The 27,097-nt window shown below is 40.7% G+C and overlaps 1 protein-coding gene across 1 annotated transcript in view; it reads right to left on the bottom strand.

The window, feature by feature from the left end:
- The window catches only part of RBPMS (RNA binding protein, mRNA processing factor), a 115,361-nt gene that overhangs the window by 67,658 nt on the left and 20,606 nt on the right, over positions 1-27,097 (bottom strand). The window contains exons 2-4 of the mRNA XM_042452554.1: positions 9,993-10,070; positions 4,750-4,788; positions 4,005-4,067 (exon numbers count right to left, since the gene is read on the bottom strand). Coding sequence (XP_042308488.1) covers positions 4,005-4,067; positions 4,750-4,788; positions 9,993-10,070 — 180 coding nt within the window. The remainder of the gene's footprint in view (positions 1-4,004; positions 4,068-4,749; positions 4,789-9,992; positions 10,071-27,097) is intronic.

Below are 27,097 nucleotides of genomic sequence, written 5' to 3'. Positions count from 1 at the left end.
GCTCTTTCTTTTGTTCTGTCCCAGTCTTCTAGCTAATCATTTCCAGCTAATGATCTCAAGTCCTGGTGTCATAATAGAGGAAGAAAAATACTAGAGGCTCTCCAAACTGGACAATTGTATTTTCACATCAGGAAGCAAAGACATCAGACTACACAGAAGCAGAAGTGGCTTCTGTTCCAATGGCCAAGGAACTGAAACCAGGTCATAGTCATGCAAATCAAAACGTGGTCCTCAATCACTCTCATTAAAAGTGGTGGCTTCTACAGGCTGAAAATGGCAAATATACTGGATGAATTATTAGGGAGTTGCTGACTGGAAATTCAAAGGAAAACTGACTCTCGGCTTGTATTTAGTATATAATATATGTATAATATTGTGCTTTTTACTATGTTTTAATGCTTTTAACTGTTGTAATTTACTGTTTTAACAGAAATATTTATTTTTAACTTTTTATATCAAACAGTTATTTTATTGTATTTTTAACTGATGTTACTTGCCTTGGATCCCATGGCAGGTGAAAGGTGGGATACAAACAAAATAAATATATAATATAATATAATATTTATAATATTTAAGGGCCATCTGAAAACATGAACATTGAGTTTTCTTTGGATGCTCACACAGGGCATAAAGCTTTTAGTCAAGCTCAGCAATTTTTTTCCTTGCTTGGTTTATTTTCCTTGTGAATACCCATGGATTTCATTATCCATAGGAAAAGACAAACAGAAACTCAACAGAATTCACTAGATTTTTATACTTCAGGTCTGGGAATAAACACCTAGTCCCACCTTTGGGGGGGGGGTGGGCTGAGGAAGAGGGAGATATTTTAGACCTGTATGTGGAATACAATAATTTCATTTACTAAATAAATTAGCCCATTTCTGAACATCCACCTTCACACACTTATAGCCGTTAAAACCTGACTTTAAAAAAAAACAAACATGCTAAAACTTGGCTGAACTCTGTGTGCACTCAGTATTTCAGCAATCGTACTAGCAGAATGTGAACAGACCTAATACCACCTCAAGGAAGACAAAGGCATTCAGGGGGAGAAACCTGAACAACCCTGTGTGTGTGTGTGTGTGTGTGTGTTGTGTGCCTTAAAGTCCTTTCTGACTTATGACAACGACCCTAAGGCAAATGTATCATGGAGTTTTCTAAGCAAGATTTGCCATTGCTTTTCCTGGGTTTCATGGCCAAGCTGGGAATCGAACCCTGGTCCCCAGAGTTGTAGTCCAACACTCAAACCACTATGCCACTACAACAGCATAAACTGAAAATCGGTGGTGAAGGGAACAATATTCTTGCACCTCAACACTGGGATTGAAAGAAGGGCTCCTTGACCTCTTGCAGGGCAAGGAATAGGAAAATGCCCATCTTATCATATCACACTAGTGAGATTCTGCGGGGAAACGGGAGTTGAACTAGATTTAAACCAAAAAAACACCTGAAATGCTCAAACCTGGAAGTTTATCACACGACGTTGCAGTTAACGTGAAATAATGCGAAGTTAATCCAAACGCAAAGCAGAGAAAACTGGCAGCTTTTTACTTTCGGAACAACCCGAAAGTAAAAAAGCTGCTGTTTTTTCTCTGCTTTGCGTTCGTATTAACTGTGCATTATTTCACTTGGGCAGTCCCTAGTGTGATAAACTAACCGAATTTGCAAGTTTGGTTTAAATTCGAATGTACTTTAAATCACGTTTAACTCCCGTTTCCCCGCGGGATCTCCCCTAGTGTAATAAACTTCTACGATAGGCAGGGTGAAATGCTGTCTGTTGTAAGTCCCATATATACTCATGTGTAAGTTGACCTCGTGAGTAAGCTGAGGCCAAAAATATAGATTCTGATATGACCTGTGGATATGTTGAGGGTAAACAAAGGATGTAAAGGACAAAGCAAAGAAAACAATACCACAGCTCAGTTTCCAGGGGGTTGGTTGATTCCAGGACCCTGCGTGGATACCAAAAAATGTAGATGGTCAAGTCCCTATTAATAAAATGGTGTAGAGCAGCAGCAGCGATGGTGGCAAGCCCTGGACACCAGATGCACATTCTTTGGGCTTGGGCAGTGGGAGAAAAGAGCATATGGAGGGGAGATGCAGACTGCTGCTGTGACAGCCTGATGAGTACCTGCTCCCCTTCTCATAGGGAGCCTTTCTCTTCTTGGGTGTGGGGAAGGTAAGACATAAGAGGGGGTGTTAAAATTCAGTTTGCCCAGCAAAATAAACAGAAAAATCTCAGAGGAGCGGGGTTGGGGGAAAGATATCTGCACACCACCACCGTAACGTTCTCCTAAAGAGGGAAACTGGACTGTTTCTGTGACAGGGAATGCAGTGCTATGCCGGGGTGGCAGGAGGCCATGTGGGTAGGAATGTGGACTGCAGTTGGGACAGGGCCCATTCCCTGCTTCCCTTTCTTCCTCCCTGACCCCTTCTGGGTCAAGTTCTGGAGACTTGCTGCTTGGGCACCCTCCTAATGAGAGTACCCACAGTGCTGTCGGTGGGCAGCTCCACTTGGCAGATGTGGGAGTGACCCCTGAGGAATCATAAAGTTGGAAGAGTCCCCAAGGGCTATCCATTCCAACCCCCTGCCTTGCAGGAAGACACAATCAAAACATCTTCAACAATTAGCCATCCGGCCTCTGTTTAAGAACATCCAAAGAAGAAGACTACACCACACTCCAAAGGAGCATCTTCTATTGTCAAACGGCTCTTCTTGACAGGAAGTTCTTCTCTTTTCCTGTAGCTTGCATCCATTGCTCCGGGTTCTATTCTCTAGAGCTGCAGAAAACAAACTTGCTCCATCCTCAATATGGCTTCCTTTCAAATATTTAAGCAGGGCTATGATATCACCTCTTAACCTTCTCTTCTCCAAGCTAAACCTACCCAGCTCCCTACGTCGCTTTCAGCTTCCTTTCCTGGCCCACCTGACAGTTTTGACACCATAGCAGATCATCTAAAAATCTTTACACAGGATTTCCTATTCTGTGTATTGTTATTATTTTCTTTGAAATTCCCCAATTTTACAGCAGATATCAAAATCCACAACAATAGTGATACTATGTAGAAAGTCAAAAACATGCATAACTTAGTCAGGCTCCAGACCCCTCCCAGACCACCAGGTTTTGGTAATTTATAGTGGCTAAATGCAACAATAGGTGGCATAAGCATCCGTTCAAAAAGTCAGTTCATGAGTGAATAGGACTAGAGGCAGCTAGTTGATTACAACACCAAGAGTGAGAGACAGAGTTAGTTTCTTAGAAGAAAAGGAGTTAGTGAAACCACAGTGGTCAGAATAATTTATTAGAACCATTACTTATTCATATTGTTTATCAGAACAGATACTTGCTCTGGATATTCCATTAATAAATACATACTTATTTTTTTTCCAAAGAACAAATTGTGTTCTGGTCTTGGTGAATTTGAAGTCTAGTTTACCCCACTTCTTGTGGCAGCTTTGCTATACAATTATACATATGAAACAGAGGAACCTACTGTTCCCTCTAAATCCATACCTGGGGGCACTGGTTTACTTTGGAGTGGATCAGCTGAATGGTTTGCTAGGGGTCTTTCCTAGGAGACTTATATCAGAGGAGATCTTGCCTTCATTGCACTTTGTCCCCACCATCACCATGGGAATAAAGACCAGTCATTCATTTTCTCTGGCAAAATAAATGCAAGGATATTTCTCCCTCTCATTTACCAGTGTAATATCTGAGCTGAGGTTTCTTCCTCAACAGCTTCTCATGGCCATGTTGCAGCCCATCTGCTTTATTCCAGTGTTCAATTGGGCCTGGTGAGAAGGAAGCTACCCTTACATATCTGCGCATCCCCTCCCTTGTTCCCATTTCTTCTTCTGGATTTTCAATCTTTCTGTGCAGAAGTATATTCCAAAGTGCAATTCCCATCATCAACCTTAGGTGATACAGAAGTGCAAGACACAATTCTGCAACTATTATAGCACTTGTCTAACAAAGCCTGAGTTATGGGCACCATGTACTTACATTCAAAGCATTCTTAGCAGCTTCTGCTTCTGAGCGACTGTCAAAACTAACAAAGCCCACAGGCTGGAAGAGAGTAAAAGAACTGTCAGTACTATAGCTGCTACATTAATTCACCAGTTGAGCAGACTGGTTAAATGATGCATTGGTGAAAGTCAATTCTGAATGCAAGTCTTGGAAGTTCAATGCATGGTTCCTATTTTATTTTAGGCTGTAATGTTTATAGTATGTTAGAGTCAACGCTTGGAAAAGTTACATTTGAATTACAACTCCCAGGATCCCCCAGCCAGCAGAGTTAATGGCCAAGTCACTAAACCCATGTAGGTGTGGAGTGAGATGAGGCTGACAGGTACAGTCCCACCCACCTCACCAGCCTATTAACTGAACATATTTTGAAGGTATAAAGACTTAAAACTTAAAAGACTTAAGTCTCATTTCTCAATTCTCTCTCAAGATTTTATGCATGTTTATTTAACCCATCAGTCAATAAAAGGGCACATAATTAACTACATAATCTTTAATCACCTGACAACAGTATATTCTTGTTTGATGTTTCTGAACATCTCTGTTAAATCCTACAAATGTAGAGCTGGTTGATATAAGCCTATACTTAGTACCATCAGATGACTGCTAGCTTATGAAACTTTGTGCCAAAATGTAATACAAGCTCTACAGTTTATAACCATTCACAATATAAATATGCACCCGAGGGACTTATAACAAGGAATTAAGTGTTTCTCAAACTTACCTGCTTGGATGTGAGTTTAATAAGAGAGCCTTCATAACCCTGCAGAAAGAAATAAAAATTATATTTCAGCAAAGATAAACATTAAAGATGATTCCTAAATACTGTACAGATTTATAACTTCTTGTATATTGAATTGTTCCTTTAGTGATTTGCCACATCACTTTATGCAGAAGCAAAACTTTTTATTTTTAAAAAAGGGACTGACTGGATATGTCATATGGCACTTAAGGTAGAAGGCTTATTAACAACAGAGAATCCACCTTAGGTGTTTTTATCTCAAGTCTGGGCAGGGAATCGTCTAACTAAAAGATTGTATGTACAGCGCTGTGTAAATTTACAGCGCTTCATAAATAAAGGTTAATAATAATAATAAGTCTTAAAATTTTGTTATTGTTGTGTGCCTTCAAGTCATTTCTGAGTAAACCTAAGATGAACCTATCATGAGGTTTTCCTGGCAAGATTTGTTCAGAGGAAGTTTGTCATTGCCTTCCCCTGAAGCTGAGAGCATGTGACTTGGCCAGGGTCACCAAGCAGGAATTGAACCCTGGTTTTCTAGAGTCACAGTCCAATACTCAAACCACTACGCCACACTATATAGTGGATTAAAACTACTGAATACACACAGCATGGTTTAAAAGAATCACACTAATATTTCTGTGAAATGTGTTTCTGCTACTTATTTTTTACAGTTTGGGTTGGATAATCACATATTTGCTGTCTCTCATTCAAAATATAATATTCCCAATCTAAGAATACAAAGATAGCCCTGCTAGAACTAAAAAGTCCATCTACTCCAGCCAATCTGTCTCCCACACAAAGCAATCTGATGTCTTGGAGGAGACAAATGCACACTGGATAGAATACTTTGCCCTGAGACTGCAAGTTAGTTTTCTACTGTGGAGGAGGTTTAATAAGAACCTCTTGGCTATAAAAGCTGTCTAATTGCTCAGAGTATGATGGCCTCTCCTTTTACCATCTGGGTCACTCTTTTCTGAACATGCTTCAACTTGTCAGTCTTAACTGTGCTGTCCAGAACTGGCCACAGTATTCCAAGTGAGGTCTGATCAGTGCAGAACAGAGTGGCATTAATACTTCCCTTGATCTGGACATTATACTTCTGCTGATACAGCCTAAGATTGCACTGGCTTTTTGGGGCAATGCGTTGCACTGTTGACTCATGTTTACTTTGTGGTCCACTAAGACCTCTAGATATTTTTAATGTGTACTCCCATCAAGGCTGATATCAACTATCCTATATTTGTATACCACCCAAACAATGGGCTTGGCATCTATAGATTTGAGTATCAATGTATAGCAACTCCTGTTGGCCCTAATGGTGGTGTGTGCACGTTGCCATGCATGCGCCACCACTGAAAAACATGGGACTTGAGGTCCCACAGTTTTTGGCATTTGTAGGGGGGGGGTCCAGAGTGGAACATACAGTCACCCCTTGGAACTGTTCTGGACCCCCCTCACGAGTTCCAAATCTCGCATATTCAAGCCCCACAGGCTTGAATGGGGTGCGTGCATGCAGGGTATGTGCCACAGGTGCACTCCCCATTAAGGTTAATGGCGGTCGCCCCTCCGGGGATTTTCAAGTCCATGGATTTTAAGTCTCGGAGGGACGACTGGATTTCATTTTTCATTCCTAGATGTAATACTTTACATATATGCTGAATGAAATTCATTTTGTTAGTTTTGGGCTGGCTCTCCAATCTGTTAGCCTTTTTGAATCCAGAACCTGTCCTCTGAGAGATTAGTCACCCCAACTAATTTACTGTCATCTGCAAATCCAATAATCATGCCTCCACTCCATCATAAATGACTTTCATAAAGATGTTCAACAACACAAGGTCCAAGATAGAATCCTGTGCCATCTACCACTAGTTATTTCTCGCCAGGATGAAGAGAAACCATTGGTGAGTACTCTTTGGATGTGTTCCATCAACCAGTTATAAACCCACCTAACAATAGCACTGCATAACCTACATCCGCAGCATTCCCCAGATCTATGAAGGTTGTAAGTTGATTAAAAAAGAGAGAGAAATAGTTTTAGTCTATGAGCCTTATCACATAGGGCTCCTGGAACGGTACAAAAGGGGCTGGAAAGGGAATGGAACGAGTGAGGGATGCATTTGACCGCACAGAGGAAGTCCCCGTTCCCCATCCATCCCAGAGGAAGAGATTTTTGAGAATTGTTCTGAACAGATCTCAAAAATTGCCTCCTCCGGGACGGATAGGCAAACAGAATGGGGACTTCCGGCGGTGGCATTCTGTGTACCGTTCCAGCCAGCCCTATGTGATAAGGCTCTATGTGTTGCTCCTGACAGTTCTGTTTTTTTTGTGTCACATTCTTCTTCCAAGCATTTGCTTATTGTGTTTGAGTATTGTCCACCTCCATAGAGGTATCCTCCGTGTCTTGTGTACCAGGAGTATGCTGCACCCTTTCAAAAAAAACCCTACATTCTCCCTTATAAACTTAAGTGTAGCTACACTGACCTCAAGTTGCTGTACATTCTCTTCCAGCAGAGCCATCCACCTGCAGTTGTTGCAGGCATAGTGCATCCCCTCAATCCTCTGGCAAGAAAACTGACATGGCAAAGATGTTGCAGGTACTGCAACACCTCTGTCACCTTGTTTATTGTCCTATATAGGCAGCAGCACAGCACTCCAGCCCTTCCATATGGAAACAACCCTGCAAAATGTTGTTTTCCTCTTTCTGTTCACTGAGCTCCAGAGACTGCAGAAGCAATCACAGTCGTTCTTTTCTTTACATGGGGGATCCGTTCCGGACCCCCCCCCCCCCCCCCGCGAGGGGGAAAAACCACAGATGCTCAAGTCCCATTCAAGTGAATGGGGCTCGTGCCCATGGTGGTGTGTGGCCTGTGGCGGTCTGCATGCCATAGGCATGCACACCATTGCCTTTTCTGGTGCACAGCACTGTCCTTCCAGCGCGGCTTCCAGTGTATGCTGGAAGCCATGTATGACACGGGTGTACTGTATATATAAGACCATAATCAAATTGCTAACTCAACAGAAGCCCTGACCCTTAAGAGTTATTTACACATTTTGTTTTGCAATGTAACTATGTGAATAATCTCATTCATGCATTCCCGATGAGTTGTTTACACTATTTTTTACTGGAACCGCATCAATGCACATCTCTGCAAGTTTTGTTGTCAGCACTTGTCAGCGCTGCAAATAAAGATGGAGTTGTTGATGCGCATGTATTCAAAATATGTTCAAGACATTTGAGTTTTATCCCAGTTTATCCCGGGTCTATCTGCATCGTTTATTCACACAGCTGACAATGCAAATCTTTCAGAAAAACTAAAAACAGCCCACAAAAAATCCAATATCAATTATCCCAGGTTTTCCTGGGGATTTTGGCAGCCCCCACAAACTTTTATTGGATGTATTTGAAATTCATGTGAACACAGATTCAACCCATGTTCTACTGGGATTATTTATACCATCTGAATAACTTCTTAGATAATGTGCTCAGACAAAGCACAGCTAGGGCCAGACAGCCCTGAAACACACTAGAAAGCCTCCAAACTGTTCAAACAGAGAATCCATCCTGACTCCAAGAACACAAGCTCATCCATCTTGGAATACCCCAAATGCTTATTCCTGTGGACACATATATATATACACAAATAGTCCTATTTTGAGAAAGCATCACTCACTTTGTGAAATTGACTATTATTTTGCTGTCTACCCTTAACTCACCATTTCCAACTCCTTTATTAATTTAATTGTCCTCCTCTGGAGCTTTATTTGTTATCCTTTTTTTGTGATGCTAGACACAGATTTCCAAGTGAGGTCTGATTAAAGATTGGTACTCTTACTTCCTATAATTCACTTTGTGGATGCTGTTCGGGTCCTATGTTTGGCTTTTTTGCTATTATATCACAGTGTTCACTCATATTTAACTAGTGGAGTTGTCTCAGTTTCTTGTTCCATGGGCTCCACTGTCTCCCTCACTTCAGTTCTTTATAATCCTTCTTTCTTTCTGGGCCTCCCCAAACTCCATTCTGCATGTCTATCTCAGACAGTTACTATCTTGGCTGATTACTGCTCATCTTTGTGTCACACACTGATGTTAGTTTCAGGCTTGTTGAACATGTCAGGTTTTGTCCCTTTCTTTAACGTGAGATGTGTTTGCTAAGCATACAAACAGTTGAGATGATGGTAAGGAGCAGAAAATTAGTTGATGTCACATAGACGCTGATGCTTTCTCAAACAGTACTATTTGTATATTCAGTTCTGCAAGAACAAGTATTTTGGGGATCCGTGGATAGAAGTAAAAATGAAGATGTTTAGACTCATTCTCTCATGGGATTAAAACTGTTACAGTAGGTTTACATGACCTGAATGCTCACATTAAATACACACAATAATCCAAGACATCCTGATTACTTGAAACAGCCCGAGATGGATATGCACACATCTTGCCTTCAAAACAGGGGGATATACCAGCACATGAAACACCATTGGAAAGTGTGGAATGGTGAAACTGATTATTCTTTTCCCCAAACGGGGGAAGAGATCCATAAAGGAGGTCAAAGCACTTTGGCATGAGCGAGAAAAAAAATACGTCTGTACACACAGCAAATGAGGTATTGTGTTGATTAAAGAAGTATGAAGATGAGACATTTCCATATCCAGTAATAACACTTGGGATGTGACGTTTATTCTCCTAAGAGGGAAATGATTTCAGCACAAATGTGTCAAGCAATGCATAAGAAGGAATGCTGGACTGTGGAGGTTCTTACCTGGAGTGGACTTCAAGCAACAACCGGGAATTGGCAGAATGTGTGTGAATGCTTATCATGGAACACATTGCATGCAGACCTTTTGGGTTTTATTCAAAATCTGAGTTCATCATTAGAAGTTAGTATTTATAACTTGCAACCCTGATTACTCTCTCCTATGTTTTTTACAGTTATTCTCTTCTTGGGCTCTTGGCCAACTTTTGGTTCATGGGAAAGTCCTCCTCGCCAAGTTCTTGTTTGAAATAAGATATTATGTTAGCCTATATCCCAGTGCTTAAAAAAATAAAAATAAAAATCAGATACCAGGAACCCCTTCTGAATTTCTGTCTGGCTCTTTAGAACTACATATTACTGTGGCATTGCACCATTTATAACAGTAAGGAGAACCACAAACATTGCTACAAAGGATGATATTAGCGCCTCAGTCCCAGAATTTTTCAGGAATTAACAACAGATGCAAATTACCTTGAATGGTCTGAACAAGAGGTAGAGCTCCCGGGGTTTGATGTCCAGAGGTAGGCCACTAACAAAGAGTGTTCGTACCTTTAACAAAAACAAACAAAAAAAAGTCATGTATCATAAAAATGAAAGCAACTCTGAGCAGATAGATAGACAGACAGACAGAAAGACAGACAGACAGAGAGACAGCTATAGAAAGCCCCACAGAGTCTTGTAAATAAGTCTGTAGAGATTAGTGCCTCACATGTTTAAGACAAATCAACAACTGAGATTGGGGTCACCTTCCTATGTTCCAGACTCCTCAAGAACCACACAGCAAACTATTCTCTCCTTTTCTTCATTTCCCACACCACAAAGCAAGACTTGTATATATATTTTTCTTTTTAAGATTAGGCATTTCTACATTAAAATACAACATCTTTTTATTAGTGTACCTTTAGTACACTTTTATTAGTGTACCTTTAGTAAGTATTCGTGACTACAAAGAAATCCTAAATGCAAGCTGTTACCACCTTTTGACAATGAGGATTAATTGAACCATATTTAAATCACTCAAGAGACATGCATTTTAATTAAACCACTAAGATCTAATTTAAAACATATTAGAGAATGGAACTATGGAAGTTATGTAAAACCTGTAATTTTTGTAGGATATAGTTTTCTTTCTTCCAAAACTAGGGGAGAGTAGGTATGATTGTAAGATACATTTAACAACAATAGATCCTGCGATAGTCTGTCCATCTTACAAAGGGTGCATCTACACTGTAGAAACAATGCAGTTTGACACCACTTTAAGTGCTGTACTTCCATCCCATGTAATCTTGGAATTTGTAGTTTTACAAGGTCTTTAGCCTTCCCTGACAATGAGTGCTGTGCTTCATAAAACTATAAATCCCAGGATTCTGTATGATGGAGGCATGGCAGTTAAAGTGGCCTCAAACTGCATTATTTCTATAGTGGCTTCTTAAATCTTCTCTAGTCAGGACTAAAAGTTGTACTGAGGCTGAAATCCTTACATTTCAATATACAGAGATACCCAGGATCTTTGATGGAGTGGAACAAAGTAAGACTTTCTCTAAGTAATTTTTTAAATACAGTAATGTGTACGGACAACACTGAAGTTGTACGATTACAGAAATGTGATGTAGTGGTTTGACCATTAGACAATGACTTTGAGGAACAGGGTTCAATTCCCTGCTCAACTATGGAGTCGCCAAGGGCTGCCAGAAAAGACCTGAAGGCACACAACAAAAACAACTACAATAAATTATTACCAAGTAAAATCTACAGTGGGTTTTCCACACTGCACACATTTATTACACCTTTAAGCCTTGTTAAATATAAGCTCTAAATGTGCTTACCGTGAACAAAAAAAACCCTCCATTTCGAACTGCCCTTAATTTGGGTGTGTGTAGGGCGGGGAACTAGCATATTCACAAATGCTTATTATTAATTATTTATTACTTGAAATTATTATTACAGTGGTCCCTTGGAATTTGATTCCAGGACCCCCTCACGGATAACAAAATCTGCAGATACTCAAAACCCATTAAATACAATGGCATAATAAAATGGTGTCCTTAACATAAAATGGCAAAATCCAAGTTTGCTTTTTGGAATTTATATTTTTTGGAGAATATTTTCAAGCCATGGATGCTTGAATCCATGGATAAAGAATGCACTGATATGGAGGGCTGGCTATATTTTATCAATATTATTATTACTAATATTATGATGATGATGAAATTGATGCAATATCTGTATCATTATCATCCAATTGTAGTCTATCTATCTACTTGACACTGTTTACGTAATAACATCTGATTATTTGTATTACATGAAATAACACTAACCTGGCAAAACTACACACACTAAACAAGGCAGAATCTGCCCCACATATTCCCAGAGTGAGTTAGTTGCATTGATCTCCAACAAAGTTCACCAGGGGACAGTGGAAATAAACTCCAAGCAAAGAGATTCCTGGGACTAAGAAAAGCTGGAGCCACATAATCTCTTATAATTTTTTTGGCTACAGACCAGAACCTCAGGACAAGATGTCAAAATCCCCATAAATGGAGAAAGCAGCCAAAGCCAATGCATCTGTGTATCAACACAAATTTGAAATGGTGAGTTTCCAAGGATTATGAGCATGGGGCCAAGACATTTTAACCTGCATTCCACCTCCACATCTGATACCCAACACAATGACACACAGAGCCTGGGGCCTCTGTTTATTTGCAATATTTAGATGTGGTTTCTATTTTCACTGATGCTCTCTGTACATGAAAGCTGGCTTTCCAAACAATCCCCTTAATGGGCTGCACATTCTGTATTTAACAACAAAATTTGTGTTATGAACTTCCCTACTGAAAAGAGTGTATGAATAAAACTGGGAAAATTGTGCTGCACATGGACTCTGTGCAGACAGAAATAGTTTCATATTCACTGGGAGCAAAAAGTATGCAAGTAAAACATTAACCTTCCTTAAAATAATGCTTTTTGTTTAATGAGTGTTTGCCAGGCTGTCTTAAAAATAAAGCTCACTCAAAGCATTACTCTCCCCTCCACCCAAAAAAAGCCCTCTTTGAAGTCTGGCAGTCCAAACTTGCCCACTTGTGATCTCAAAGGAAATGGGAATCAATGAAGGTAAAGCTTTTAGCTAATATTGTCAAGTCCAAAGCACTCTCAATAGTTTTTGTGTTAAGACTAGATTTTTGGAATATTATAACAATACAATTCAGTTTTAACAATAAACTGGAGTACTTTTAAAGTCAGTCATCAACTTTATTCCAAGGTAGGACTTTAGCAGGTTTATACAGCTTTGGAAAACTTTATACAGTTTTATAGATTTGGGAGCAGCAACCAAGCAGCTGGTTGAGCAGTGACTGAGAAGCCTCTAGTCTGTGTTGGCCTTTGCTGCAAGGTCGACATGGATGAGAGGATTGCTGGTCACTGCTCGACTGGCTGCTTGGTGATTGGTCCCACTGCAACCGGTCATCCTCTGAGCAGCAACTGAGAAGCCAACCAGCCTTCTTTTTGTTGTAAGACTGGCATGGGTGAGAAGGAAGAGCAGGGCCACTACCGCTGCTATAACCTCAAATGAGAGGCTGAGTAGAGGCAACAGTGGTGGTGAGCTGGCCATGGCTGAGGTAGATACTGTTGGCTAGCTGCTGCACAATCAAGAAATAGGCATTGAGGGGTACTCGAGTTGTCATCCAAGAGGAAAGGTTGCAGTAGCCCTCCAAAATTTGGAGACTACTGCACAAGATGATCTTGGACCTACCATCCCTAACCAGTCACATAGGCAGCCCAACCCATCTTCCACTCAAAGGCAGACCCTGCATATATTTGTACATGCAGGAAATGCATTGCCAGTAACAAATTTAGGGGAGAAGAAAGAAGCTCATGGTCCAGTCAGTCACCAGGCAAATCTAACCCATACAGTTCACAGAGATACATTCAAGTGATGGCCCTTAAGTTCACATCTGATATGGCACAACATCCCAAGACCCAGTTTGCCCAAGCACACCACTCAGAGCTTGGGGGGAGGGAGGCCTACTTATGAAAGGTCGTAACGATTAATCCAACAGGCCTAGGGATCCATTTTACAGTTTTATAGTACCCATAATATCTCTGAATAACAACATGAACATTTCTATAAGGGTTTTGTTGTTGTTGTTAACTGCCATTAAGTCAACTTTGACTTATGGTGATCCAATGAATGAGAAACCTCCATGTCACCCTATCACCAACCACTCTGCTCAGGTCTTGCAAATTCAGGGACATGGTTTCCTTGATTATGTATTGCAGATATCCTCTTTTGTTGTTGCTGCTGCTGCTGCGTTCAACTTTACCAAGCTTCACCTTCTTTGTTAATTAATCAAGTTTTCTAAAAATATGTCCAAAGTGCAACATTCTCAGTTTAGTCATCTTGGTTTCCAGAGAGATTTCAGGCTTGAACTGCTCTTGGACCCATTTATTTGTTCTTTTGGCAGTACATGGTATCTGCAGAACTCTCATCTAATTATTATTATTATTATTATTATTATTATTATTATTATTATTATTATTTATACCCCGTGCTTCAGCCAAGGCTACATTGCAAATGAATTCTCGTCCGATAAATTTTCTCCAGTGTTCAGCTTTCACAACCATATATAGAAATGATGACATGGGTGATCTTGACTTTGGTTTTCAATTATGTATCTTTACATTTAAAGATCTTATCTAGTTCCTTCATAGTTGCTCTTCCAAGTCTTAAGTCTTCTTATGATTTCTTGACCACAGTCTCCATTATAATTAATGACTAAGCCAAGATATGAAAATTTTAAAACTATTTCTTTGCTTTCATCATCTACAGGAATACCTCAGTTAACAAAGTAGATGTGTTCCCAGGCATTATTTCTTTTAACAGAAAATTTGGTAGCAAAGGAGAAATAACATGGAAAGAATAAAAACAGGTTTCTGCACCACAAAAGAGAAGAATGGTTCAGCATATTTCAGCAAACCTTTTGCTCAAAACTAACAATATGCACATGTGAAATGAAATAGCCAGGTCAGATAAGCCTTGAATAAGTAACAAAAACATTTTGAACCAAAGAGACCACCTCAAAGCTTCTTCCAAAATGCATTCAAGGATGACTGCTCTTCCCCCCCCCCCCCAGCTTCCATTTTTCTTATGTTTTCTGTTTTGGTGGCCAAATACAACATGTGTGTGTGTGCCTTCAGGTTGCCTGTCAACTTATGGTGACCCCATGGATTTCATAGGACTTTCTTAGGCAAGGAATACTCAGGTTTTGCCAGTTCCTTCCTCTGAAACATAGAGGTCTATGCTTTTTTAACATTGTGGAGGTACCTGGTGAGGCAGCCCTGGACTCTTTTGCTGTTCACACATGCTAGGTAAGGGACTCTGGAGGCAGCAACTGTTCCTTGCTTCATATAAGAAGGGCATACATGCTTACTGTAGGAAAAGTTAGACCAAAATATCATTGTTCTCAGCCCAAGCTTTAGTTTAGGGGTAGGAACCTATTTGACCCGGGGCCCGGGTTGCTGTTCCTCAGACAAACTGGGGGGCTGAAGCAAAAAAAACTAGGGGGCCGCGTGCCGGGGGTGGAGCTTCCACCCTCCAGGGGCGGAGCCGCATGCCAGGGGTGGAGCTACCAACCTCCGGGGGGCGGGGCTTTCTCTGCTCCCTTTCCCAAACTCCAGCTGTCTGAGAGACAGCTAGAAGTGGGGGTGGGGTGGGAGAGGGGGTGACAGGCGCGCGCCTGCTCCTCCTGCCCTTCCCTGGCCCCCAGCTGCCTCTCAGAGACAGCTGGGGACCAGTAAGGGCCCGTCAGGGGAGGAGCAACAGGCGCGCGGCCCCTGCTCCTTTCTCAGGGCTTTGTCAGGCCTGAGGTGTTCTCCAAAGGACACCTCAGGTCTGCCGACCTGTGGGGAGGAGGAGGCGTGTGCCCACCCTCTCCTCCTCGGTCCCTTCCTTCGGCCGAACGGGCTCCAAGGGCCCTTTCGGCCGAAGGGGAGGGCTTGGGCAGGCCGCCTCCCGGGCTCCTCCACGCCCTGCAGCTCCAGGCCTCTTATTCTCCGGAGGGAGGCCTGGGGCTGCATGGCGCGGACGGAGCCCCAGAGTGGCAGGCGCCCTCCGCGGGCTCCTTCTTGGCCTCTGCGGAGGCTGCGGGGCCTCCACAGAGGCCAAGAGGGAGGGAGGCCCCTGCCAGCGGTTTTCTACAGCGGCCGCTGCAGCCCCTGGAGCCCTGCTGGAGGGTCCGGCGACTGCAGCGGGCTCCTAAAGGCCTGCTGCGGGCCTGGAGCCCGCGCAGAAGGTCTCCGGTGACCACAGCGGGCCTCCTACAGGCCCACTGCCATTTTTTCTTCAAAAAATGGCAGTGAAGTCTCGCACGACCTTTCTGTCCTGCCCCGCGACGGGAAAGGTCACGCGGACTCGGCCGCATTTTTGAAGAAAAAATGGCACCCGGAGTGGGCGGAGAGAAGCAGGGGCGGCAATTGGCAGCAGGACTGGGCTAGGGCCGGTCCCCAGGGCCGTGCTGGCCGGATCCGGCCCGTGGGCTGCGACCCCTCCTTTAGTGTCTTGATTACTTCAAAAAATACAATGCAACCTGAACACTGAAAGTCTGTTTGTCTAATTCCCCTCCACCATCTCCCAAGCTTGGCAGCTTCTAAAACCTAGCTTACTAAATACAGGATCAGGATATAAAGGTGCAGGGATGGACAGGTGTTAAAACGACTGCGTAAAAAAAGGAACTTTATCAGAGGCTTTTTTTAATACAGGTATACATCTGTACTTTTAAATTGTTTATGTTTCTCCAATTTTCATTCCTCCTTCCTCCAAGTATAATCAACTTAATATGGTACAAGTTACAAGTTTACAATTTAAACAGGGCAATAAAAATGGAGCCTTGCCGGATCCCCTTGCGAAATGGAAACTACTGTATTCTTTTCTATAGTTTTTATGGGGTTTCGGGCTATGCGGCCATGTTCTAGAGAGTTTCTTCCTGATGTTTCACCAGCATCTGTGACTGGCATCTTCAAGATGCCAGCCACAGATGCGGGCGAAACGTCAGAAAGAAACTCTTCTAGAACATGACCACATAGCCCGAAAACCCACAAAAAAACTATGGATGCGGCCATGAAAGCTTCGAACTTCATATTCTGTTTCTCCGTATTCCGTTCTGAAAGTGGCCCTTGTTCTGAGTACAGGTTATTCATCAGGACCAAACAAATGTTGTGGCACATCCATTTCTTTAAGAGCGAGCCATAATTTTTCATGATCTACATAATCAACAGGATTTGCTATAATCTATTAAAGCACAGCTTGATTTTCTATTGAAACTCTTTAATATGCTCCATATCCAATACTGGTATGTGGTTTGCCATGTGATTTCCCTTCGTAATTCTTTCCTTTTTGAACCCAGCTTTGATTTTATCTTGAATTTCTGCTCCATATATGGTAGGAAGTTGTAAAATTTTGAAGCATCAGTTTGCTGCATGAGAGATTTAAAAGCAATGGTTCAGCAAATTACTTGCAATCCCTGGTGTCTCCCAGTTCCTTGGCACCTGGAATATGTATATTGAGCATTTCCAATTTGCAGGCCCACTGATTTGTTTTCCTTGTTTTTGCTGGAAGGTTTTAATTACAATTTAAAATGGATTCTCCCTGTGTAGTTCAAAACAGCTCTACTGGTTACTATCTGTCCTGGCGATTTATTTTTCCAAGTGCTCTAAGCATACGGCTTCCACCTCATTTTCTATCATTGTGGGTTCATCTTCAAAAAATTGTTCTTCTTGAATGAATGTGTCATCATTCCATCTCGTTTTATATTGTTCCCATCGTCTTTTTTCTTTTTATTTCTTCTTGATCATGTAGTTGTGTCTTCCAATAGTTTGTGTTAGGCATCCCCACTCTGGTTTAAATTTTCTTTTGTATTGATTTTTTAAGATTTAGTGGAAGAGGTCTCTGTTCTACCTTTTTGTTGTCTTCTTCCTATTCCTTGTCCCAGGCACAGAAAATTGTTGAACTGTTTATATTCAGGGTTCTGACCTTATTTATGTCCCCTTTTACTTTTGCTTCTTGTTTGTTCCTTAACTGCCTGAAGAGGTTCGCCTGTCTCAACCAATGAAAGTTTTCTTATTTTTTGCTGGTGCATTCCTTCCTGAGGAATATCCCTGGTTTTGGGCCAAAGTTTCTTCTGGTTCTCTGTCAAATCAGGCTTAGTAGTAGGAAACCTGTTTTTACCCTGTTCTTTACATTCTTCAGGGAATTCATTTTGGGGTTGGAATGATGATGGAATTAGTGTACTTCTTTAGCTTTACTCTCATTTTTTTATATTAGCAATTCGTAGACTATGCCACAATTTATCTAATTAAATTTTATTTATTTAATTGATTTATATCCTGCCTTTCTCCCAAAATGGGATTCATTTTGGCAATCTGTTCCTGGAGAGAGAATGGAGCTTCTATACCTTTTGCTTTCAAAGGGTGGGCATCTGTGATGCATATTACATCTGAGCTGCACATTAAGGGCTAAAAGAGTTAATCCAAAAGCCATCTTGCGGCAACCCCTTTATAACAAGCTAATGGGAAAGCTTTGGAGTTTTGCAGAACTCTTCCCCAGGCTAGAGATTATGCAAAATACTAGTAAAAATGGTGGTGGGCTAAAAATAAGATAGCCATAATGGAAGAAATCTGACTGCAATTAAGTTGGCATTTGTTATCCTAACAAACACATTAAGGAACAACTAGGTACTTCTAGATGAGGACTGTGTTTCAAGTACCCTGCCACCAAACATGGAATTTTAATGGAGTGGTGAGTTGTCCTGCTGTCATCAATTCTCATGCTTTTGTGATGCTTTCATCTTTTTTTTCTTTCCAGGAAAAGGGCCATTAAGAACTGAACTTTGGAAAAAGTACCCAGTCTCTTTTAAATGGTGGAATCCCCCAATGACTTGCTGAAAGGTCTGAGAAGTTCCAGTCTGAAGTAAATATAATGTAACAAGGAATATGAATATGCACAACTTTCAATTATAGATGCAGGACCTATTTAAGATATATCACATTATATTGAAAACAAAGACACACAATTGCCTCCCATTATGCATCAGGTGTCCGCAAAACCTGCCATATACACATTATTATTTCAGCTGAAATGTCATTATTTCAGTAAAATTTTAAAATATTAATAATAATAAAAAAGAAATTTCATTATTTTTCAGTATGGTTACATAATCATGCATGGTTGTTTTATGCAGTTATTTTTGTTCTTGTCTATGTATACAGTACATGTTTTTAAAAAGGAGAGTAAATATATATTGTCACTCTGGAGTAGCAGCCTCATGTTGCATTATACTTATGAGCAAAAGCAGCATTAAAATTACATGTACAGTACACACAACTAGATCAACAGAATGAGATCACAGTGGTTTGCACAAGAGGTGGGCAAGTCCTCCAAGTATTTCTGGTCTGCAGCTCCCAGCAGTCCTCATCACTAGCTAGGTTGGCAAAGGCTGATGGGAACTGAAATAGCTAGAGGGCCATACCTTTGTCCATGCCTTTTTCACTGGAATCACACACCAGTTGCTCAGAGAATACAAACAGCTGTTGCAACGTCCAACATGCAAAATTAATACATCTTTCATCTTACACAACAGCTTCCACCTCATCTCATGGTGTATCAAATTCAAGAAAAAACATTCAATTTTTCTTTTCTTCCTCATTTGTGCCAGAGCAGTTGGGAGCACCATTATCGTATATAAAATACTGCTATCTTCCAGACCAGACTGGTAGCCAACAGCAGACCCACAGAGACTTTCATACTCTTGCCATATCAAAAGAGTCATTTAGTGACAATCTCACTTCTTACGACACAGGTCCCAATGATTCAAAAATCAAGGATGAGACAACTTTGTGTTAACAGTTTCATCGTGAGAGTTGTTTTGAACTACTTGGAGAATCAAAAAAAATCTTTAGTTTATTCCACATTTCCTGTGCATTTGTCAGACCATTTATGCTGGGATCTAAAGCCAGGCAAATGTAAGCTTGACATTTTTCTACAGTTGCTCTGAGATTTAAAATGAGCAGGGAAAGAGTGCCATGGAAAATGAAACAAGAGGATTCAGGTTAAGGAAAAGAGAGGGAAAATACCTAGCCCTCCCTGCAATCTTTCTTAATTCCCTATTTGAGATGCCTTCTCCTGGCACCGCTTTAAAGAACCTAAACAAGGAAGATAAATAAATATACGACTCATGTCTGCATTATTCCTTGGTCTCATCCTCGTATTTTATATTGCGCACTTTATATTGCTGATAGTGAAGGTATTTGGCTGACTGTGAATTTTGTACCCAATTTTGATTTCAGCTCTTTGTTATTACTATACTTTTTTCTCAACATTTTGGCCAACTACAGCAGGGAATCCTTTGAGCCTTTGTCCCATGAGGACTCACTGCATTTCATATTTTCTGTTGCAGAGCTGCTTTAAAGAAATACAATAAAAATTAAATACTATTTAAAAGAAAACTTTTAGCAACTTGTACTTCTGTTTCACTCAACCATTTACTTGCATAAAGGCTCATCCAAGCAGTGTTCCACATGCTTGGTTCAATTCTGGTTCAGTGGTTTTCAAACTGTCTTCTAAGCTCCCCCGAGGTTCCCTAAAAACAGATTAGATATTCCTCAGTGAGATGATCAATAACGGTGGACAAGCTGTCTGGAAGACAGACAGCTTGTCTATCATTTTGCTCTTTCCCTGCAACAGGGCAGCTGAAAAGGAATTTATACATTCCAAAAGTAAACCCAGCTCTCCCAAGACAATGGCAACACTTAAAAGATCCTACTCAAGGTGTTTACATGGATTGAGAGTACGCGCTCCTAGAATCTTCCACTGAAGCACAGAGCTTCCCTACCAGATACAAAGAAGCCCCAAATCATGTATACAAAAGAAAGAGAAGGAAGCTGCCTTAAATCCTTTTTTGGGAGCAAGATAAGATATATATAAATCCCCCAAATAAATAAATAAAAAGTAGCCAAGAGGGCTCTTGAGGGGCTGCCTGAAAACTAATTCTGCAACACAACTGGAGCTGAATGTGTTTGTGGGAGGAAGGTACTTTTGCCACAGGCTACATCCATGGTAAGAGCAAGATGGCAACCTGAGAATGTGTTAGTTCAGACCTAGTTCGGGTACTGAAACTGTCAGTCGCAGTCACCCTGGCTGATGACCTATCCTGAGAAAAGGACCAAGGAAGTGCAATCCTACTATTTCAACTGGGCTGTCTGGACACCTCTGAGCACAGTATCCTTCTGAAATAAACAGTTTGGGATGGTTCCATTCCTACCTTAAAGGCCACTTCCATAATGTTTGGAGTTAGGCTGATAACAATGATGATGTTAAATATTTCTCACTTGCCTCTCTCTATGGATTGAGGCAAGGAATAAGAGATTAAAATACATCAATAGATTAAACACACACACCACAGGTTACAGAGTTGTGGCACAAAGGATCAGTTTCATTTCTGAGTTCACCATTGACAGGAAACTGCTCACTTAGATCATCCAGAGATTTGGGACAATGTGTCATCAACATACATCAACCCTATTTCTATTTTTCACTGGATTCAAGGGAAGCAGTGGATGGGCTGAACAGGTATCTAGAGTACTAATATATTGGATGAGAGAGAACCGAATCCTCTCCCAAACAAGTCAGAGGTAGTGCTATGGGGAGATCAGTTCAGCAGACTATGGGAAGTAGTGTTCCATTTGACCAGAACCAGGTTCACAATGTGGGAATGGGGTTAAATCTCAAGTTATTTTTTAGTTCCCAAGTGACCCTGATGGCACAAAACTCCTTCCATCAATTCTAACCTTGCCACTGCTATAGCACAGCCATTAAGATCCAAGCAATGGTAAAAGCAAAATTGAAACTACTACCAGCTGTTCCTCTTCATCCTGCATTTCTTGTCTGCAACATTACAGCACAAAAAATGCATTGAAATGCTCTCCTCTACAGATAAGAGTTTCTCACAACAGAAAGAACTAGGACAATACTATGTTAGATATATTGGTTGTATCAAACTTTTCAAAATTACCAAAAGCAGCTCCTGGAGGGTCTGATCAGAATGGTGGGAGGTGTCTTATACCACAGTATAAATAAAAAGATACTCAAGCTGCTTTCAACAGGAGCTTCCCTGCCAGACTAATAAGAGACCAGGGCACAGGGCAATTTTGGAAAGAGTTATGGTGGAGAAACAAAGGGTTAATCACTCCATCATATGCACATTTTCACTTTTTAAAAAGATGTATGCTAGTAAAACACTGAGAGTCATCATTTGCATCCTCATATATCTGAAAGATGGGTTCTAAACCTAGAACTGACTAGGTTTCCACATGTGTGGAATTTTATTTGGATGGAGAGTCCTTTCAAACATACACTTCTCTTGCCTACTTATATGTATTCACCATACATCTCCTGGGCCTCTATCTTCTTTTTTTTCCAAACTGTAAGATACTGATATTTGCAGACAATGATATAACAAGAATCCTGATTTACAGAATCACAACACAAACAAGCTGGGTACCAGAGCATACTACCCATCTGGTTCTCCCCTGCATGGGTGAACTAGGCTTAAACAGCTGACAGTGACATCTGAGTATGGGATGCTTTGCAAAGCCAAACCATAATTCATCTATAAACCAACAATAAACCTTATTCTGAAATCTGGTTTGTGGATGATTTGTTTGGGTACATTAAACCATCATCCCAGGCTTAGATGCCACAATAAGATGTATCTTCCTGTTTACTTTTAAGCATAGTAGAGAAGTAAGCACTAATGGGCTAAACATCCCAGCATGTGGCTCAGTCATGGCAAGACAGGAGTCTTGTATTTTTGCTATGTGCAAACACCACTATTTTGATTTAATCAGCCAGGATTCCTAGCTTATTATTAAGAATGTTATGGTCTTCAGATAAATTTTCAAATATGAAGACAAAAAATCCTGTTTTTCCTTGACTCTGAAACTGAAGCCTTAATTTTACATATTTTTATCATTATTGGCACTATTATTAGTAGGGAAAATTAATATATTTGATGATGAGATCACAAGTGCTAAATATAAGTGTTCTGAGGAGTGAGCTGAAAGCAGGCCTCAAAGGGAAATGACATTTCTTTAGTAATTATTCTTGTTTTCTTTAAAGTTCAGTCCCAGGTCAGCCAAGTTTCAAACTATAAAACATGATTGCTGTTTCAGTCAAGGATGGTTGATTTGGGGCATGAGCTGGGGAGGCAAACTACTTTTTTCTTACTCTATAGATTCTCCTATTTGGTGTCTACATTCAAAGAAAACTTCTGTTTTTAGTACTGCCCAGGAGGAGAAAGTTATAAACTAAAACTTTCAATAAAGTTTCCTCAGGCCAAACCACAAAGTATACAGAGCCTTATTTTTTTATGAAGCTGACAAGATATGGAAAATAACAGAGAGAATTTTAAAAAGAAGTGTGAGAAGCTTTTTGTGAGCCTTAAACAGATATAACAGCAGCTGAGGAAGCCTGCTCTGCAAGAGAGAGACAAAGAAACTGCAGCACAGTGATTATGAAGTAATAAATGAGATTAAGCATAATTTTTAAAAGCTACTTCTCCCATCATTTCCCCCACTCACAGATCGTAATAATCCAGGAAGAAACAAAAAAGTTATTGCCACAAACCTTGAGGTCAGTTTCCATTTTTCCCACGCTATTGCTAACCTTTGAAGGCACTGCCACAGACTGAACAGCGGCAGAGAAACTTAAAACTATAAACCCTAACAAAGTTGTTTCCTATCTTTCTTTTTTTAAAAAAAACCAGACACCGCAACCTAATGAAGCTTACTCAATACACACGCAAACAGCACACTAGGGACTCAATGAACCATCTTTGCTTTTGCTCTAAACTGCAAAACAAAAACCATGAAGGGGTGGTTGTGGTAGTGTCCAAGCACCTGGCAGGTCAAAATATACCCCTGGCATGTGTGATATACACTAAGTAAGACCTCTTCTAACATAAGGGATGCCAATCACTTCATAGAGAGAATAAAAAGATGTCAAGAAACCATAAGTATCAATCAATAAAGCTTTGGTTTGGGGTGTAAAGCTGTGATCCCTTTGGCATCACAAGACCTTCCTTCTAAATAGGTTCCAAGTGCTTAGGATTTTCCTAGATAATTTCCTAGCAAAAAACCTGCTTGATCTTCATGAATTACATCTTGTAAAACCTTTTTCAGTCTTTTTGCCAGAATAGCAGAGAATATTTTGTAGTCAATGTTTAATAAAGAAATTGGCCTGTATTTCTTAGGTTTCTTCAAATCTCAACCTTCTTTTAGAATTAATGCTTTATTGTCTTTATTCCATTATTCTGGTAGCTTCTTCTTCAGGAAGGAATTCATAACTTGAACTAAGGCATAGTTAAATGATCTTCTAAGATCTTATAATATTGTGATGACAATCCATCAGGGCCAGGAGTTTCCCTGACTTCAGTTTTTTAAATAGCCTCCACCAGTTTTTCGTTTTGTTCCTCAGTAATCGTCAGTACACTATTTTTTTTTTCATAGCAAAGCTATCATCGAGTTTTCTAAACTTGTATTTTTAAGCTTGGAAATATATCCCAAGGCCTTGTAATGCTCAACTCAAATAAAAACTCAGAATTATGATCTTCAAACTCCTCTCTGGCTCAGATTAAAAATTTCCTCTTAGACTACTCCCAGTCAGAGAAGTCCGGTGACAAACACCTCCTGACACTAAACTTTCCTTGCCACATTTGTGTCAGCAGACTTCAGATGGGTAGACTTCACCCCAGTGCCTGGCATTCCCACACAACCCACTGAGCAATAAATAAATCTCAGAAAATGTCATCTTTCCAAAGGCTATTTCAATGGGCTGAAGTAGACAGTCTGGAAGAAGTGGCCTCTGGTCGCTCTGGCCCCAATTGAGCCGGGACAGTGGCAACCGCATGGCCTGCTCTAAAAGTGGACCGCTACAGTTGCCCTAAAACAGCATCCAGCAGGAACAGATTAAATCCACTCCTAAAAGGCCTGGCTCTTGCTGGCTTGGTGCAGCCTTGCCACAGCTTCCAGCCACTTTGGAGCCATGGGTCATCTAAAAGCCATGCCCCCAAAGCAGCCAGAATCTGCTTTAGTTGGCCTGTCTGTTTTGGGCCAAAGTCAACAGGTTTTTGAAATTTTAATTTCTCATGGCTGTCTTGCTGTTTGCTGCATTGTTTAGCAACATACAAGGCGTCCAATTTGCCGTATTTTGCCAGTGTCATGCCACCCCATAAAAAGGAGGGGTGAGGGCTCAAAGGGCAGGAGATAGTATCATTGTTGTGAAACTGGGTTGGCTCTGAAATAAATTTCTCCTTTTGACATAAACTATAAATTCAGTAGGTTTAAAAAAAAATCATGAAAGCCCTACCTCAGTCACATATTATCTGCAAATAAGGCTGGATTACAAAAGTGTGCTGCATCATCATCTCACTTAAGCAGATATATGACATATTTAAAAGGCAAAATCATCAGGATTTCAAAATAGGATTGGCTCTGAACCACTGTTTTGTTCATAGAAGAAGTATGTGATAAATATATGCAGGTGAAATATATGATAAATGAAGACAATAAATGGCTTCAACTGGTTTTGGCAAAGATTCTAGTACTGTACTAGAGTAATCATGGACCAACAAATAACTTACATTTTTGAAAAAGGAGTGATCAATGATAACATATTTTAGATCTAAAATTAATCAATTGCATGCTGTAATTTATTAGTTTAATCTAAATTTATATAATTTATTTGTAAATTTTATTCCTTATATTGTTTTAAGATACAGTGTCCTGTGTTGGGTCCATTGACTGTAAATAAAGATTAACACTGACCTTACATGAATTAAATAAGAAGAAACCGGTATTCATTGCCACCGAATGCTACTAGGTTAGGTATCTTTGTAATAAAAGAGACCTGTAGAAGTTCATAGATAGCCATGAGAGGCCAAATGGAATTCCCATGATCACAGGAGGCCTAGAGCTTTTATGCCAGACTAGTAGTCACTTGGCTGGCCACACATGGGGAGGAAAGTGCTTGCCTTCATGGTCTGGGCCAGCAGTGCTCTTCTTACATTATCACTGCCATCCTGTAGCATGCAGTAGGCACTTGGTATCTGCTGAGATATGGTTCTAGGGCAGTGATGGCGAACCTATGGCACACATGCCAGATGTGGCAGTCAGAGCCGTCTCTGTGGGCACACATGCTGTCGTCCTAGCACAGAGTTTGCCAGAGTTTCTTACTAGAAAGGCAGAGGGACGTTGCACTTTGCAATAAATAAGTGGGGCCTGGATTGCAGTTTGGGCACTCAGTCTGTAAAAGGTTCACCATCACTGTTCTAGGACCACCAATGGATAAAAAAATCCATGGATACTCAAGTCTCACTAACTGTAATGGCATAATGAAATGGTATCCCTTATATAAAATAGCAAAATCAAGGTTTGCTTTTTGGAATTTGTATCTTTTTGGAATATTTTCAACTCATGGATGTTGAATCCATGGATATGGAGGACCAACTGTATTTCCATCCCATCTTTCCACCACTTAGTCTTTAAAATAACTTGCATAAATACATCTACACAAATTTGCTCTCCATTTCAGCAGGGGGTGATGTGGTTGGGGAAGGCTTCCCACCTGTGGACCACCTGACCTACCACACAGCAACGCACTTTCTTTACAAGAGATATGGGGTTAATTCTGCTGGCTGGTGCTAATGAATAAACAACCTGTAGTGCCAGCCTCTCCTGGTGCCTTGGGAATGGAAACATGGCAAAGGGCAAACCCTCCCCAGAAGCACCCACCCCCAGACTAATCCAAGATTGGAACAAGAGGTCTAAATCTGGAAGTGAGACCCACCAAACTCTTCCTTTTAATGACAAATTGGAAAAAGATCTACGACTTTGTTTTGCTAATAATCCCTAGTGGCTACTCAAGCAGATTCAACTCCCTAATGACACAAAAACCATTAGAATCTTCTGCTAATACTAATCACCTTCCTTGTAATCCACACAATGGACTCTATCTCCAGAGTAATCTAAAAACCCACCAGAAGCAGGATCCTAAAATGCATCCGCACTGCAGAAATAATCCAGCTTGAGACCACTTTAAGTACCAGGACTCAACTATATGGAATTCTGGGAAGTGTGGTTTGTTGTGGCACCAGGGCTCTGACAGAGAAGGCTAAATGCCTCACAAAACTACAATTCCTAGAATTCCATAGCTTGAGCCATGACAAGTTAAAGTGGTGTCAACCAGGATGATTTCTGCAGTGTGGATGCAGCCCTAGTTATTCACAACAGCCGTACTTTTCTCAACCAAAACCTGAAGGATCAGAGGGGGTGACAGCATTCACACAAAGAGCTCTCTGTGCACTTGAACCAACAGCCTTTCCCTGATTTGTTTTCAAACAACACTTAGAGTAGACCTACATACTCAATGGAACTTGATTGATTTAAGCACTCACTGATTTAAGGGATCTAGGTAGAACTCACAATTGTATTTAAGCCCGTAAATCCACATTCCATACATTTTTTTTCCAATT

Source organism: Sceloporus undulatus, chromosome 2 (genome assembly GCF_019175285.1).
Source record: "Sceloporus undulatus isolate JIND9_A2432 ecotype Alabama chromosome 2, SceUnd_v1.1, whole genome shotgun sequence".
Taxonomy (NCBI): Eukaryota; Metazoa; Chordata; class Lepidosauria; order Squamata; family Phrynosomatidae; genus Sceloporus; species Sceloporus undulatus.
The sequence above is the reverse complement of the archived record's forward strand: the minus strand, read 5'-3'. Positions and strand labels throughout refer to the sequence as shown.